At 39.8% G+C, this 14,135-nt stretch overlaps 1 protein-coding gene across 1 annotated transcript; it reads left to right on the forward strand.

Moving 5' to 3' along the window:
- Window positions 1-490: 490 nt before the first annotated feature.
- On the forward strand, window positions 491-11,080 carry synpo2la (synaptopodin 2-like a). The gene is made up of 4 exons (XM_026189992.2): window positions 491-919; window positions 4,105-4,256; window positions 4,485-5,197; window positions 6,677-11,080. Exons 1-4 carry the CDS (start codon window positions 818-820, stop codon window positions 9,295-9,297), a joined length of 3,588 nt encoding a protein of 1,195 aa, XP_026045777.2. The 5' UTR covers window positions 491-817; the 3' UTR covers window positions 9,298-11,080.
- The last annotated feature ends 3,055 nt before the right edge of the window (window positions 11,081-14,135 follow it).

Consider the following 14,135-nt stretch of genomic DNA (forward strand, 5'->3'; position numbering starts at 1 on the left):
GTGTAGCAATGCAGATTCTTCATCCAGAGCATTAGTATTTCTTCCAAAGACTCTATGATGACAGCCTTGCATGTTTCCAGAGGATCTGGCAGAATGCATGCACTAATGACTGACGGCGCCACAATCTCCACTTACTGTCCACATGGATAATGTTTCTCAACAGAAAAAAATGTATTTAAAGTAATTAATCATAAGTGGTGTCTTCACTCATGGCAAAGCTGTCGCGAGATGGGAGAGTGACTCTGCTAAAGGTTACTACCGACCTAAAATGCCAGATATGAAACACTGGCATTTGGATGTTCTGAATGGTAACTTTGCATTGATCTGAAGAGGAGCAGGCAAGACATTGAAGGTGGCGGTGCCTTCCAATTTCAAAAATAGGACAGCACCCAGTGGCACAGGTCTGAGTGACAGGACAAGTGTTGAGCTGGACCCTCCCCTCCCTCATTTGGGGCAGGCATTCCTCTGTGTAAGCAGACACAGACCCCCTCCCATCATATTTCTCTCTCCTTCTCCCTCTCTTTTTCCTTTGGCGATGGTAGTTGGCTGACACGGAGTATGGGTGGGCACACAGAAGTGTGTGTGTGCGTGTGTGTGCTTGCATGTTTGTGTGTTCAGGTGTGAGTGCGAGCTCAGAGGGAAGTCAGCATCCGGACAGTGTGCTAGGCGAGAGCAGGCCAGAGCTCTCCGATGGGGCCCTGACTAGGGCCAAAGCACTGAGGGGGGTCCTCAGATGAATGATTAAAAACCTTAGAAGAAAAGAAAATAACTACAAAAAAGAAGAAAAGATAAAAAAGAAGATCCAGAGAGAAGAACAATGGTTGTAGAGGAAGTGATAATTACATTGTCTGGTGGAGCGCCATGGGGGTTTCGTCTCCAGGGAGGCGTGGAACACCAGAAACCACTCCAGGTAGCGAAGGTAAGGCGAGTCACTCAGTATGTTGGACAGAAGCCAGTATTTCACAGTTTGCTAAGACAACAGTGAAAAGAACAAAACAGTGTTAAAGTCAATAGCGTCACCAAGCAGAAGAGAAACAGCAACAGAGTTTTATTGTGTAGAGCTAAAGGAACATTGGCAGTGTTCAATGTTGGTTTGGGGCCTGAATATGAGTCATCATCTTGTTTGAAAACTTTTTTTATGTAGAGTTGTACTGATGATTGATTGGGTGAACTTTAAACTTCAAGTACAGATAGGTGGGAATGCTAGGCCACCCTGTTGCATATCTTCCTCTGACTGCTTTGCCTGTTAAGCTCAGCATTAAAGAAAATGATAGTAACCCAGAAATCAAGTAACATTTGCAGAAAATATTTTTTTCTGTTGCTGGCCACAGTGCGCCCTACACCTCTGAACAACATCATAATTTCATTCAAGAAACGCTTCAATTAACCTGGCCACACCCGATAATCTTGAAGGATACATTCAGTTGGTTTTTTTTATTGTAAAGTAAAATTACAAGAGTGAAAAACATACAAGTAAGCAAAATGTAGTGACCTCAGGTTATTTCTTTATAATATATTTGTTTATAATGTTAAAAAAAATCTTTATTCCATTTTTGAGAATTGCAGACTAGTTAAATATTCACATTTCCTTGAGTCCACTGAAGGTAAAGGAAATATTTAACCTTCGAATTCTCACATGGAGTCACTCAGCTCATTTTACTCTCCAAAAGCAAATTCTTCATGGGCAATAATTTGGTACCAACACTTGGCAGAAATGGAGCAGTCCAAATTTCAGTCTTGATCTCCATTTAGGATTTCAGAATGTGGCATGATATGAGATGGGGAACATATACTGGATAAAAGGATTCATTTGGCTCCCAAGTATATAAAAAATAGCACCTCTGATATAAGCTTCTCTTTTTATTTTCTGACTTAATATGTACATTTGTTTGTATTGAACACATTATATTGCACACACTTTATGAATGTATATTAGCATAATATGAAAAATAGATTCATCCACACATACTTTCCATAATTGTTGACTGAGCAGAAGTACTTTTGAAGGTGGCTATTTATAGCTGAGAAGCATCAGGTCTCTAGGTCAGCCAAGGTGTATGTTTCAGCTCAGTATTTAAAAATTAGCCTCATACACTATTTCTGAACATGCACTAATCGTCTTGATGCTAATCGTCACTTCCTTGTAGGTTCACATCAAAAAGAATTACTAATCGTTTGACATCTTTTACTCCAGATTGTTGCTGCTCTGACATCACATATGGCGTGGTGTTAATTCAAATGAAGCCCCCCCCCCCTTTAAAAATGATCTCTATATTACAAAATACAGGAATCTATCTACTTGGCACAGTAGGTCAGGGAAATTGTATTATATCCTGTTTTTTCACAGGATACAGGATAATTTTCAAATTATCCTGTTTTTTCAATTTCAAATGTTAGTATGGCCAGTTCTTCTGTGCAATGAATCTTGCATCCTTATTTGTATAATGCACTGATATATACCTGTACTGTAACTCATTATCTTCCACAGTTGAGTTCATATATAATATTTGCACTGGCAAAATAATTATCCTTTGGAAAATGTTACTGGCTTAGATTGTCTAAGTAAACTTTTAATATGTTTTCATGAGTGATTCTACGTTGTTGAGTTATGAAGAGTGACATGTAGACAAGCTGGCCTCGGGACACCAAGTCACCTTTACGAAGGTGGACAGCTGGTTCTGTCTGATCATCTAAAACAATGTGCTCCTTCACCCCTGAGAGGAGGAAGCTGTAATCTTGTCAGGTCTCACACTATATCATCCCAAACAGGTGGAGCAGTGTGTGGCTGCACTGAAAAGAGCTGGTGTGTCAGTCCTGGGTCTGTGCCGTTGAGACAGCATGTGCATGCTTCTATGTTTATTTATATGACTTTAAGTGTATTTTTGTACTTCCCCATGTGGTGAATGTGTGCACGCATGTAAGGCTATTATAACTGTTATGATTTGTGGCCACAAAGTGACTGCGTGAATGAATAACAGACATCCCTGCCACAAGTAAGCACGGACCATTTTAAAAGGCTTAGCTAAATGGGGACATGGGATTTAATTACAGACAAACTAGAATAGCTGGAAAGAAAACTAGTTAAGGTAACCAAAGCAATGCTTCTCCATCTACTAATTCTAATATTAAAAATTTCTTTCATATATGCCTTCGTAGAGCGTAATCAAAACTGCACTGTTAGCTTAAAAAATAGGAACATCTTCAGGCCTCTGTTTTAGATTTACTATAGCTTGCACAGACCTGAGGCAGTTTAGAGTGGGCAAAACGCCACGGTCCTGACAGACCTTGGGCACAAATAGCAAAGCACCAAATGAAGATGGCTTCTGGCTGGCATTTCCTTGTTAAAGTGTGTATGAGAGCTCCACTCGAGCTGTAATATGTGGCATATGTCTGCAGCAAGATCGAGCTGTCAGTGCAGAATCTGGTCTCTGTCTTTGTCAGTCATTATCACAAACCAATCCAAGACAGCAGCATAGCTCTGTTGTTTTTTTAATTTTCTAATCAAAAGCGTTACAAAAGCTGGTCTTTCCCTGATCATTCTCTGGGAAAAAATTATCACAACTCTGTACTATACAACTTGTACAGCCCTTCAAAGTAAGGTGGCAGGGCTGAGACTTGGCCTCAAGTTATGTTTAGTTTCATAAAATCCTGGAACAATAAAAAGTAAATATGACATCATTCAGCAGGATATGAACAGTTGCACACTCTAAATATTTAAAAGGTATTTCACAGTAAAGGTATTTTGTTTTGGTAGCATGTAATCACTATTAATTTAAAACAGAGAAAGGAAGTTTACTTCCTTTTACTAAGGAAGGTTTACTGAGGAAGTCTATTCTCATTCTTTTATTATTAAAAACTTCTGCTTGCAAGGCCTTTATACCTGATTTAAGACATAAAATGTTATTGTACATGTACAAGGACAATAAAGGGCTATTCTATTCTATTCTATTCTATTCTAAATAGTCCTGGATGTCTCTTCTTGTAGGTTATCAGGGACTTGTACCAAATGACTGAAACAATATTTCTTCATACAACGGGTCAAAAAATTTAGATTTTCAGTTATTTTTAGTATTTCAGCTTTTAACTTGTTTTGCCTATATGCAGGTGCGCAAACGCAGCAAGGCATGCAGGGCTGGGTTGCGGGAGGCTGATGAGCTGGTCTCCATCAATGAGCAGCCATGTGCAATGCTCTCCCATGCCCAGGCCATGAACCTCATCGACAGTTCCCCTGGGATATTACACATCCGGGTCAAAAGGTCAGAAGAACAAGAGAAAGTAAACTCTTCTCAATCTTAAAGCATCAGCAGCTCATTGTAATAGATAAAGAAAAGTGTAAAATGCACTGACTTGATACTTGCTGCCCTGTATTTAAAATGAATTAAAAAACAAGAAGACAGCGTATACTAAAAATAAAAAAAGTTATGATATCACATTCAAAGGTACTAATTGACATTAATACTATTTTAACCTTTGCACGTTTTCAGGGCACCTGCTGGTTTTCAGTCTGTGGTGCTTGTGACCCGAGCCCCATCTCCCCGAATAGACAAAGAGTACCGTGCTGCTCTGCGAGCTATGTCACCAAATCACCCTCACCATGCACCTGTCCGCGAAGTCCATCGTAGCCGCTCCACCCTAACCAGCGGCTTGACATCGCCACCTGGGAGCGAGGCTTACTATGGCGAGACTGATAGTGATGCAGATGTGGCAGGCTACGAGAGACAACGCAGGCAGAAACGCAGAAGCCCCAGCAACTCCAACCCTGGGAAACCCACAGGACGAACCTCTCCTGAGGGTGGGGAGACATCAGAAATGAGTGGCTATGACAGCGCTCCAGATGCACATGTTTACCCCCGTTTATTGGATGGTGGAGAGGGAAATGGAGGAGGAGGTCTGCCAGGGGTGGCTAGAAGGGAAGTGATTTACCAACCTCATGGTCCCGGAATGTGGTCTTCCCAGACATCGACAGAGACTTCCTCTATCATATCCTCAGCAGATGACCAAGGGCCACGGGATGCAGGGCAAGAGGAGGATAGTGGCTTTTTAGAGCCTGCCAATGTGCCACTGGTATCCCCTGAGAGGGCAAAGGAGGCTCTGATGCTTGGCTCCCGTAACCAGCTCGTGCCCATGGTGGGTCCTGTGAATAAACCCATCGATGATGAGCTTACAACAACATACATGGAAAAGGCCAAGCAAGCCAGTAAGTACACCTGGAGAAGGCCACTGGGATCAACTTGTGCCTCACATGTAAAAGTTAAATAAATATCCTATTATGATTTGGTGGGAGTTTATGATTATGATACAAATGATCCAAAAATTAAAAATCAAACAAATACGCCTTACCTTTTTCTAAACAGTGCGTCAAGAGAGGTCAGTTATTGATTTAAAACAGCGCTTTAGGGAGCTAAAACAGATCAGTTTTGGAACTACAGTATTTATCTATATATGGTACCTGTTTATAATTACCCTAGAGTCACCAGCCGAGTTTTGAAGCTGGTCATTAGCTATTTATATCCATTGATACTCTGGAAACATCACTGATACCAAATTAATTGTACCAATACTGTCGGAATAGTGTGATATGAAGCTTAATCAAGCTTAATCAAAAAGACTAACGTGTCCAGTGTGATTTGTTTAATATGACAATTAGCAAAACTAGCCACGCATAAATGTTTTTTGAGGTTTGAAGCTCAAAGTGGGTGGGTGTCAAATCTGATAACAGGGCATAGTCATATAGTTTAACGCATGTTCCTCCAGTTATGTAAAAACCCCAGCAATCAACCTAGGAGCCCAGAAAACCAACTGCTTTTTGATATCAGGTGGCAAACCGAGGATAATATCTAGAGCTCTTGCTGCTCTCATCCCCTTTACTCTTTTCTTACTTTTTTTTTCTTACTGTATATTGAAAGAACAATAATATGTGATTTGTTCTGTAATACTCAATATGATGTACTTTGGTTCTTATTAAAATTGCAAATGCATTTTTATGCTTTTCAAAATGCATCAATTAAAATGATGTGCTTACATAAACCTTGACTCAATAGTTTCACAATCTTTGAAGAGAGGTTAAAAAAATGCGATAGTGATGAAAGCACAGAAAATGACTAAGCATTCTTTCCTAAAATTTGTCATTCTGTCTATCATCCTTAATTGATTCTTGGAATTCCTCCTTGCCATCACTGACATTCTAATGTCCTACTTAAGAACCATGTCCTAAACAAATTAAAATTCCGCTTCATGTGGCATTTATACCAGGGTAATAGAATTAGATTGCCTATGATCTGTTTAATACCATAACAAGTTAAAGGATATGGTATGTATGCCTTTTGAAGTTCTCCTTCCAGTCACCTATGACATCAAAGTTTCCATTAGAATGCAAATACTTTCATTAAAGTTAGATGTCAGAGTACATGACCCTAACAATGTGCAAATTTATCCTTCACCTTAGCTAATGTGATAAGCTCAAAGCTTCTGTGGAATTTTCCTGGAAGTGCTACTGTGGCAAGTTAAGAGATGGATGCCTGTTGGACAGGCAGACAGGACAGGTTTAGAAGCTTATGTCAGAGTTCATTCTTTCAAAGGCTAAATCTTTTCCTTTTGAAATTCTGACCCTAAGATTTACTTTACATTATGCCACTGCATAACAACTTCTAATAGTTTTGACTTTCATATCCTGCAGAACTGAATCGAGGGGATACACAGCAAGACAAACAAGTAAAGGAAGCCAAAAGCAAGTGTAGAACAATCGCCTCTCTTCTGACAGATGCTCCTAATCCTCACTCAAAAGGTGTGCTAATGTTCAAGAAGAGAAGGCAGCGCTCCAAGAAGTACACACTCACTAGCTTTGGTAGTGTTGATGAGGACAGGTGTCAGGACTCACAAGAGGAGGATGGGGTACTTCCTGGCAGTGAATCTGAGTTTGATGAGGAAGGTTTTTCATCAGTTCCGGACCCGACTTGGGACAGTGACTATCTGGATATGCTGGAAAAGAGGGCAACAGCAGGTACTGAAGGTCGTGGGGATGGAGCAGAGGATGCTCCGAGTCCAGGTTTGAGTGACACTGTGGGCAAGGGTGCCCAGTTATTTGAGCAACAGAGAAAAAGGGTTGCTGAGCATGCCAAGAAGGCAGAAGCAGCAAAACCTCAAATACCTCCACAATCCCAAGTCCATGAGGAACCTCAGATACTCCAGTCACAACAAGAAGTAGAGCCACAAATAAACTTACAACCTCAGCACATAACACTACCTGGAACTATATCCACACAATCAATCCTATCACAAGCCCCAGGTCCAGTTCCTGTTGCATCCCGTGGAATGACTAATGGAGACCTATCCTACTCTGCAGTCAGCACAGCTAGCATGGAGGAGTCATCTCCACCAGTGGCACCCAAACCAGCTACTGCCTCAGTTACCATTCTGACCAGTCCTGGTCAACCAGCCGAAACACCATTGCCAGAACTACCTGTGAGTAATGTTCTCAACAGGACAGCACGTCCTTTTACCCCTGGCTTTATCAGCATTCGGGCTGCAACTGCCCCTGTGACGTTCCGGCCACCTGTCACAAAGACAACCCAGCGTCCTGCCTCAACAGCTGTTGTGCCGCCACCATTTTCCACTACATATGAACTAGACATTAACAATACAGCAGGAACTTCACAGCTATCCCCTGGTACTTCATCAGTGATCTCGCCACAAACTTCCATACTTCAAAGTTCCTTGGTCTCAAAGCCAGAAGCTCCTGTTACCTACCACCCTCCATCCCTTTCTACTTGTGTGCAGTCAACACCACCAATTACTACTGTTCAGCAGGCTCCATTTCCAATTGTGACTCCAGCCTCTATTCCATCAGTACCACCAGCACCACATGTACCAGTGATTCTAGTCCCTGGTCCACCTACATCCCAAATTCCTGTGTCAGCTGACCAAGTTATCACAGTGTCTCCACTTCAAACACCAGTTGCTCAACTACCACTGCAATCTTCAATTGCACCTTTGTCTCAAGTGTCAGTGGTCTCCCAGTCTGAAACTGTAGCACCAACCCCAGTTCCTGGTCCAACAGGTCGCACAGGAATCTTGCTTGAAGCTCGAAGGCGTAATGGGAAACCCAAACCAATGTTCAATGTGCCAGATGTTAAAAAGAAATCCCCCAATCCTGAACTGTTGTCTATGGTGCAGAATCTGGATGACAGATCCAGCCGACACAACTATGGCCAACCACCCGACGAGAATATCTATGATGATTCTGAGGAAATTAGAAGTGATGAGGCTGGCATAGGAAAGGTGCCTCCTCCAGTGGCACCCAAACCACGAGTTGTTCACGAAGCTCCACAGATTCTCCAAGCAGGAGGTAAGGGGGCCCAACTGTTTGCCAAAAGGCAGAGCCGTATGGGTATGTATGTAGTGGACACTCCACCTGAGACTACTTACCAGAAGGAAGGGACAATGCACAGTGCAACACAACCCCTTGGTTCCTCCCTCAATCCTTCACTTCCTTCTCAATGGAAATACTCCCCAAATGTCCGTGCACCGCCCCCAATTGGGTACAACCCACTTTTGGCCCCATCTATCCCTACTGGGCCTCAGAGAGAAACAAACAAGCCAGACAACAGGGGTAGAGGAAGCTCTCCAAGAGAGGGCATCAAAGCACTGGATTTCATGAGAAGGCAACCCTATCAGCTCAATTCTGCCATGTTTAACTATGGGGGCAGCGCTGCTAATCTAGCAGCTATGCCTTCTTACCAAGCCCAGCAGCGTGACTACATACCACCAATGGTGGGAAGCTCCTTGACCTCACCAAGGCAGATCCCCGTCAAAACAGCCCGTGTCTATGAGGTCAAGCGATTCTCCACACCTACACCTATGTCCGGTCCATCTCTCGCTCCTAAAGTCCTCGCACCACGCTCAGCTACTTGCCTTGGAGAACGTTTGACTCACTCTGGCATGACCTCCCCACCTCCTGAAACCTTCACTCCAACTCCAGTCTCTGCCTTAACAACAGCACCAGACAGTATACCAACCCCAGCTGCACCTCTGTCCCAATCAACTGGACCACCCAACCTTCCAAAATTTTCTGCCACTCCCATTCCAAACCCAGTGCCCCCTGCAGTCCCAACACCTTATGCTCCAGTGTCATATACCACTGGGCTCCAGTCAGCCAAACAGTTTCAGAGTGCTCCTGAGCTCAGCATCCTTGCCTCTCTGCCTCCACTCAAGTCCAACCCAGTACAGGCACCTAAACCACGATTTGTGGCCACCAAGGGAGGTGTTCAGCCCCGTGTCTGGAGGCCAGGGGCAATCTGAGGGCAATGAAGCAGTCAGTACCATGCTTGGACATCTTCATATTCATGAAAAGGCTAATTAATCATGGACAGAAATATATCTGACAATTTTGTTAATTGGTTGATAGAAAAAACATGGAGTTAAAGATGTTTTATGCTTTGGGAAACTGATGGGCAAAGATCAGGACTCATCTGCAAAAATTAGCTGCTGAAGTAACATAAAATGGCAATTGAGTATGAAATTGAAATATAAAAAACAGGTGAGTTAAGTTAAATGAGAACAAAAGATTTTTTTTTTTTTGCTCAAAATGCTGCTTATCACATTTATTTTGCTGCAAACAGATTAAATGAGTCACACTAGTTTTAAACTATATTGCCATACACTGTATAGCCCACCATATGCCTGTCCTGGGGGAGGTTTGTGTAAGGCTTCTGGAGATCTCTTCTACTAATTTAGCGGAAAACCCATCTAAACAGAGCCTGTACTGAATTATTCTTTGAAACTTGAAATGTCTGAAAAGTGAACAATGAATGAACGAATGCCATTATGAGCAAAGCTCAAACCACTAAAAATATATGTTGTGTGATGTAGACTGGAGTAGGTGGATCTTATAACATGTAATTCACAGTACTCGCCCTATTCAGTCATGTACACTCATGGGTGTTTAAATGATGCTGTTTTTTAAACACCTCAGCTCGCTAGGGTCTATAAGTGAAGGCAAGGTTTGCTCTTGCAACAAGTCAGATACCTCCACTCACTATAACTAGAGAGAAATGCTATCTTTTTAGCCCAGGTCACAAACAACAAGTGCCTGGGCTGTCACTGAATGAACACTTGTTACTGGATATCACTGCTTCTATTTACCACCTAGACACACCAGAGTCATATAGTTGCACTTTGCAACTATATGTAAATTCATAACTTTTATTAAACAAATAACACAGATGAAGAAATGTGTATTTTGTTTTGTAAAGTTGTAATTTATTCAGAGGGAATGCATGGGGAAGTAGATAGACAGAGAAGCACTGGCCCTTCTGAAAGGGTTCATGAAAAGAGAGCGGCTGTGGAACGAGGACATATTTAGGAGTAATGGGGTCACAGTTCTGGTGTTGCCATTTCACTGAAGTGGTCACAATCAAAGTCAGACTTCTGTCTGTTGGTTTGATACCTCACAGCCTCTAGAAATTAAATTAGAATGACCAGGAAAGTTTGAGCCATGAAGTTTGTTGGACAGAAGCACAGAGGTTTAGCTGTTGTGTTCTAAATAACAATGGGTGCTGTTAAAAAGTAAGGAGAAATATGTTTGATGAATATGTGCTTCCAAAGACTGAATATGTTAAAGGAACAAGTAAGAAACACAGAAAGACTGTTGTGTTATATTTGTGGTACTCTTGGTAGATTTTTTTTTTTTGATTTTTTACCCTTTTTAAAATACAGTTTCTCTTCAAGCTTGTTCTTGTTTTCATTATGTCATTAGAAAACTAGATCTTAGATATAAATATGCTGAGGTGTACAGTGTGAGTTTCTGAAAGTACATGGATTAAATAATGAGTGTGAAAAATGTTTGTTATTAATGCTGAGTAGAAGTTTATACTGAGAGATGACAAGATATTTTTAGAGGAATAAAATTAGACTTCAAGGCTCTCCAGCTGTCTGACATGTCTGATTTTATACTGCCCTCTGTTGGTTAGTCTTTTAATGTATGACAAAAAGCATGCAGAAATGGAACTTGTAACTGAACAATGAAGTAAATGTAACTGTATAGTAGTTTAAACATTAAAAAAGGATTAAAAGATAAAAATTATTACCAGTGCAGAGTTTGTTTGTTTTTTAACTTCAGACTAATTTTATAAATTACATAGGTTTGTAGCTCGTTAATAAAAATAGTAACTCAGATAATATAATAGAATATGAATTATATTTTCACATAAGGAACCTATTGGGTCATTCTATGAAAAAATCAGTGAGTGTGTCTAGCTTGATTAGAATCAGCTCATTTTTGTTTGTACAACAACTTTATCACATTTAATAAAGCCATGAAAAATTCTACCTTCAATGAATATTTTGTGAGTTCTTAAAGTATAGATAAAGATCAAAATTCTAACATTGGAGCTAGCCACATTAAAATTTCAGGGCTGGAAAATACATTTAAGTATTGTTAAAAATTGTAGGTAGATCAAATGCACAACCACTCCAAATGTCACAATTTAAAGCCAAAGTGTAATTTCTTTCTTTTTTTCTATAAACAGCTCTGAGGATCTATATTATGGGATATATCCTAGAGTAGCAAAACTCCATCAATTTAATGTGACAGACTAACAGACATGACCATTGAAACCTTGGATGTTTCATCATATATTTCACAGGAGGAAACTTCAAAAACTATAGTATGGGGTAAAGTTTTAAGTATCATATCATCATATTGGAGAGATACCCGGTCAGTACAATTTATAGCATACAACATGTCCTTTTTTGTATTTTCTAATGTTTTTTTTTTCTCATTTTAAACACAAATGTTGAAGCAGTTGTTTGAGATTGAGTTAGCTTCTTTTTGACATATTTCTTAGTGCTAAATTGTAAAGATTCAGTGTTTATTACTTCTGCAGTTCCAAGAGTCATCTTTTTGACTAATCTTTGTCTTACTTTCTTACTTTTCAGTAAAGACTCTAGGAGTGAGCTAAATCTGGACATTATACATATATAAAATGGGCGGGGGTGGTTTGGTGTATAAAAAAAATACTATTTTCACTTTTTTTCTGTTAGTAAGATTAAAAATTAATACTCAAAAAGTGCATTATCGTTGGAAACTTGTTGTTTAATGCCATCTATTCATTTCCCAACACACAGAATGTGTGATTCTATATCTGGAACTCAAAATGTATATTCATGTATAAATTTTGACTATAATGTAATGCAATAATGTTATATGGTTGTACTGTGTGTCAGTATATTTTTCTTTCTTTCTTTTCTTTTTGCCTACATGAACACTTGCCACTAAGTGGTGCTGTGGGGCATCAGTGTACACTGACAGTGCATTAAAAATGGCCAAGCCCCACACTCACATGGGAGGCTATATATAGAGCTGCTAATATCCAAACATAATACTCTTTATTTATAAAGAAAATGAATTGTTGCCAGGTCCCTACTGTAATTAAGAGTTGCTTCTTAATTTACCTACTTAAAAAAAGATACATTAAAAAAGGGGCCTATGGAAAGTTTCTATTTCAAGATGTGCAGAAAACATCCCGTGGAGTGTTTTCCATGGGCTGTACTAGAAATAAGACATCTGCAGCAAATCTTAGTGCTTTCCATTTAATACTTCGTTGAAATGTCATTTGAATTGATCAAAAAAGGGACATGGATATTTCTACATTTCATATGAAATAATGAAATGTATGCAGAGGTATGTATAAAAATAAAACACAAATTTTAAACAGTGTCACCATTGTTATTTAAATATAAGACTTCAGTTGGTTCGAAGAAAGACTGAAAACATGTCACTTGTTACAAGCACTTCTCTGCAGTGATCATTTTGATAAAAATAGATAATTTTCTTTAGATTTCGGAGGCCAGAGATGAGCCAAAAATTTATGAGAAATCAAGACTTTATGAAGAAGAGCCTGAAGAACCTTTTTGAAATAAAGCTGACCTGAGTAATATTTAAGGAAGTTAACCCTAAGAAATAAAGGAAACTAACAATATTGGGCATTTGTATTGATGTCAAAAACCCAATGTCTGATGGCTTTCCTACATTTCAGAATCATGCATCATAAAATATTTTAGAATATATAAAGTAAAATAAGATACATCTTACTTGGAATTGAAGTTTAACTTAAGAACAATGTTGCACATAGCATATAGATCAATTGTACAAAAATTGTACAAAACAGTTTGCTGGATTGAAGCATTCAGTTGCGTTGGCACAATGTCACAAGCTTCCCAGTAGTGGATATCCCAGCAAATTTAATTCCAAGGTCAAACCATGCAATGCTCAGAGATATTATGGGGATTTGGGTTTGTTTTTGCAGCCACAAGATCTAGACACCTTGCAATTACAGAGTCCACCACCTCTTTTTACAAAAGCATTCTATAGTCAGATGTGAGGCCATCTCCTTGGCAGTTCAAGCATGTCATGAAACAGGATAAGCACAGCAGCAAATCTACTATGGAAAAGCTGAAAAACAAAAGAAAAGAGTGCTGAAATGACCCAGTCAAAGACCAAACCTCAACCCAGCTGAAATTCTATGGTGAGATCTTGAGAGGGCTGTGCATAAATGAATGCCCACAAACCTCAATGAACTGAAGCAGTGTTGTAAAGAAGAGTGGACCAAAATTTTTCCACAACAATGTAAGAGCGTAAAGTTACATAGAGAAAAATTGCTTTAAAGTTATTGGTGCTAAAGGTGGTTCTACAAGCTACTGAATGTACTTAGTTTTTCACAGGATTGCATAGACCCCTGTAAAACCTTTTTTTCCCCCACATGATCATATGCCTGTATTGCATGCTATTATCATCACTATAATAATGTAGAAAAAATCGAATAATGTTAGACCCTCACCTAAAGGATAACTCTGTTGTTATGACAATGTAAGTACGTATATTTACTGAAGACTTTTTAAGCCCTGGGAAAAGTTGTGACGTCAAAGGCAGGTTGTGTATTTGCACACAAGAAAGCAAAAATTTGTGTTTTCTTTAAAATGGAAGATATACAGTTACCAGTAAGGATAATAATGACATATCTTTGGTAGTTTTGGGGTTTGCACTCCACCACATTCAGATGGTTTGCACAAAATGTTTTAAATATCTGTCACCTCATTGTCTGCATGTCCATCACATTCAGTAGTTCAGGGAAACTGAA

Source organism: Astatotilapia calliptera, chromosome 13 (assembly GCF_964374335.1).
Source record: "Astatotilapia calliptera chromosome 13, fAstCal68.1, whole genome shotgun sequence".
Classification (NCBI taxonomy): Eukaryota; Metazoa; Chordata; class Actinopteri; order Cichliformes; family Cichlidae; genus Astatotilapia; species Astatotilapia calliptera.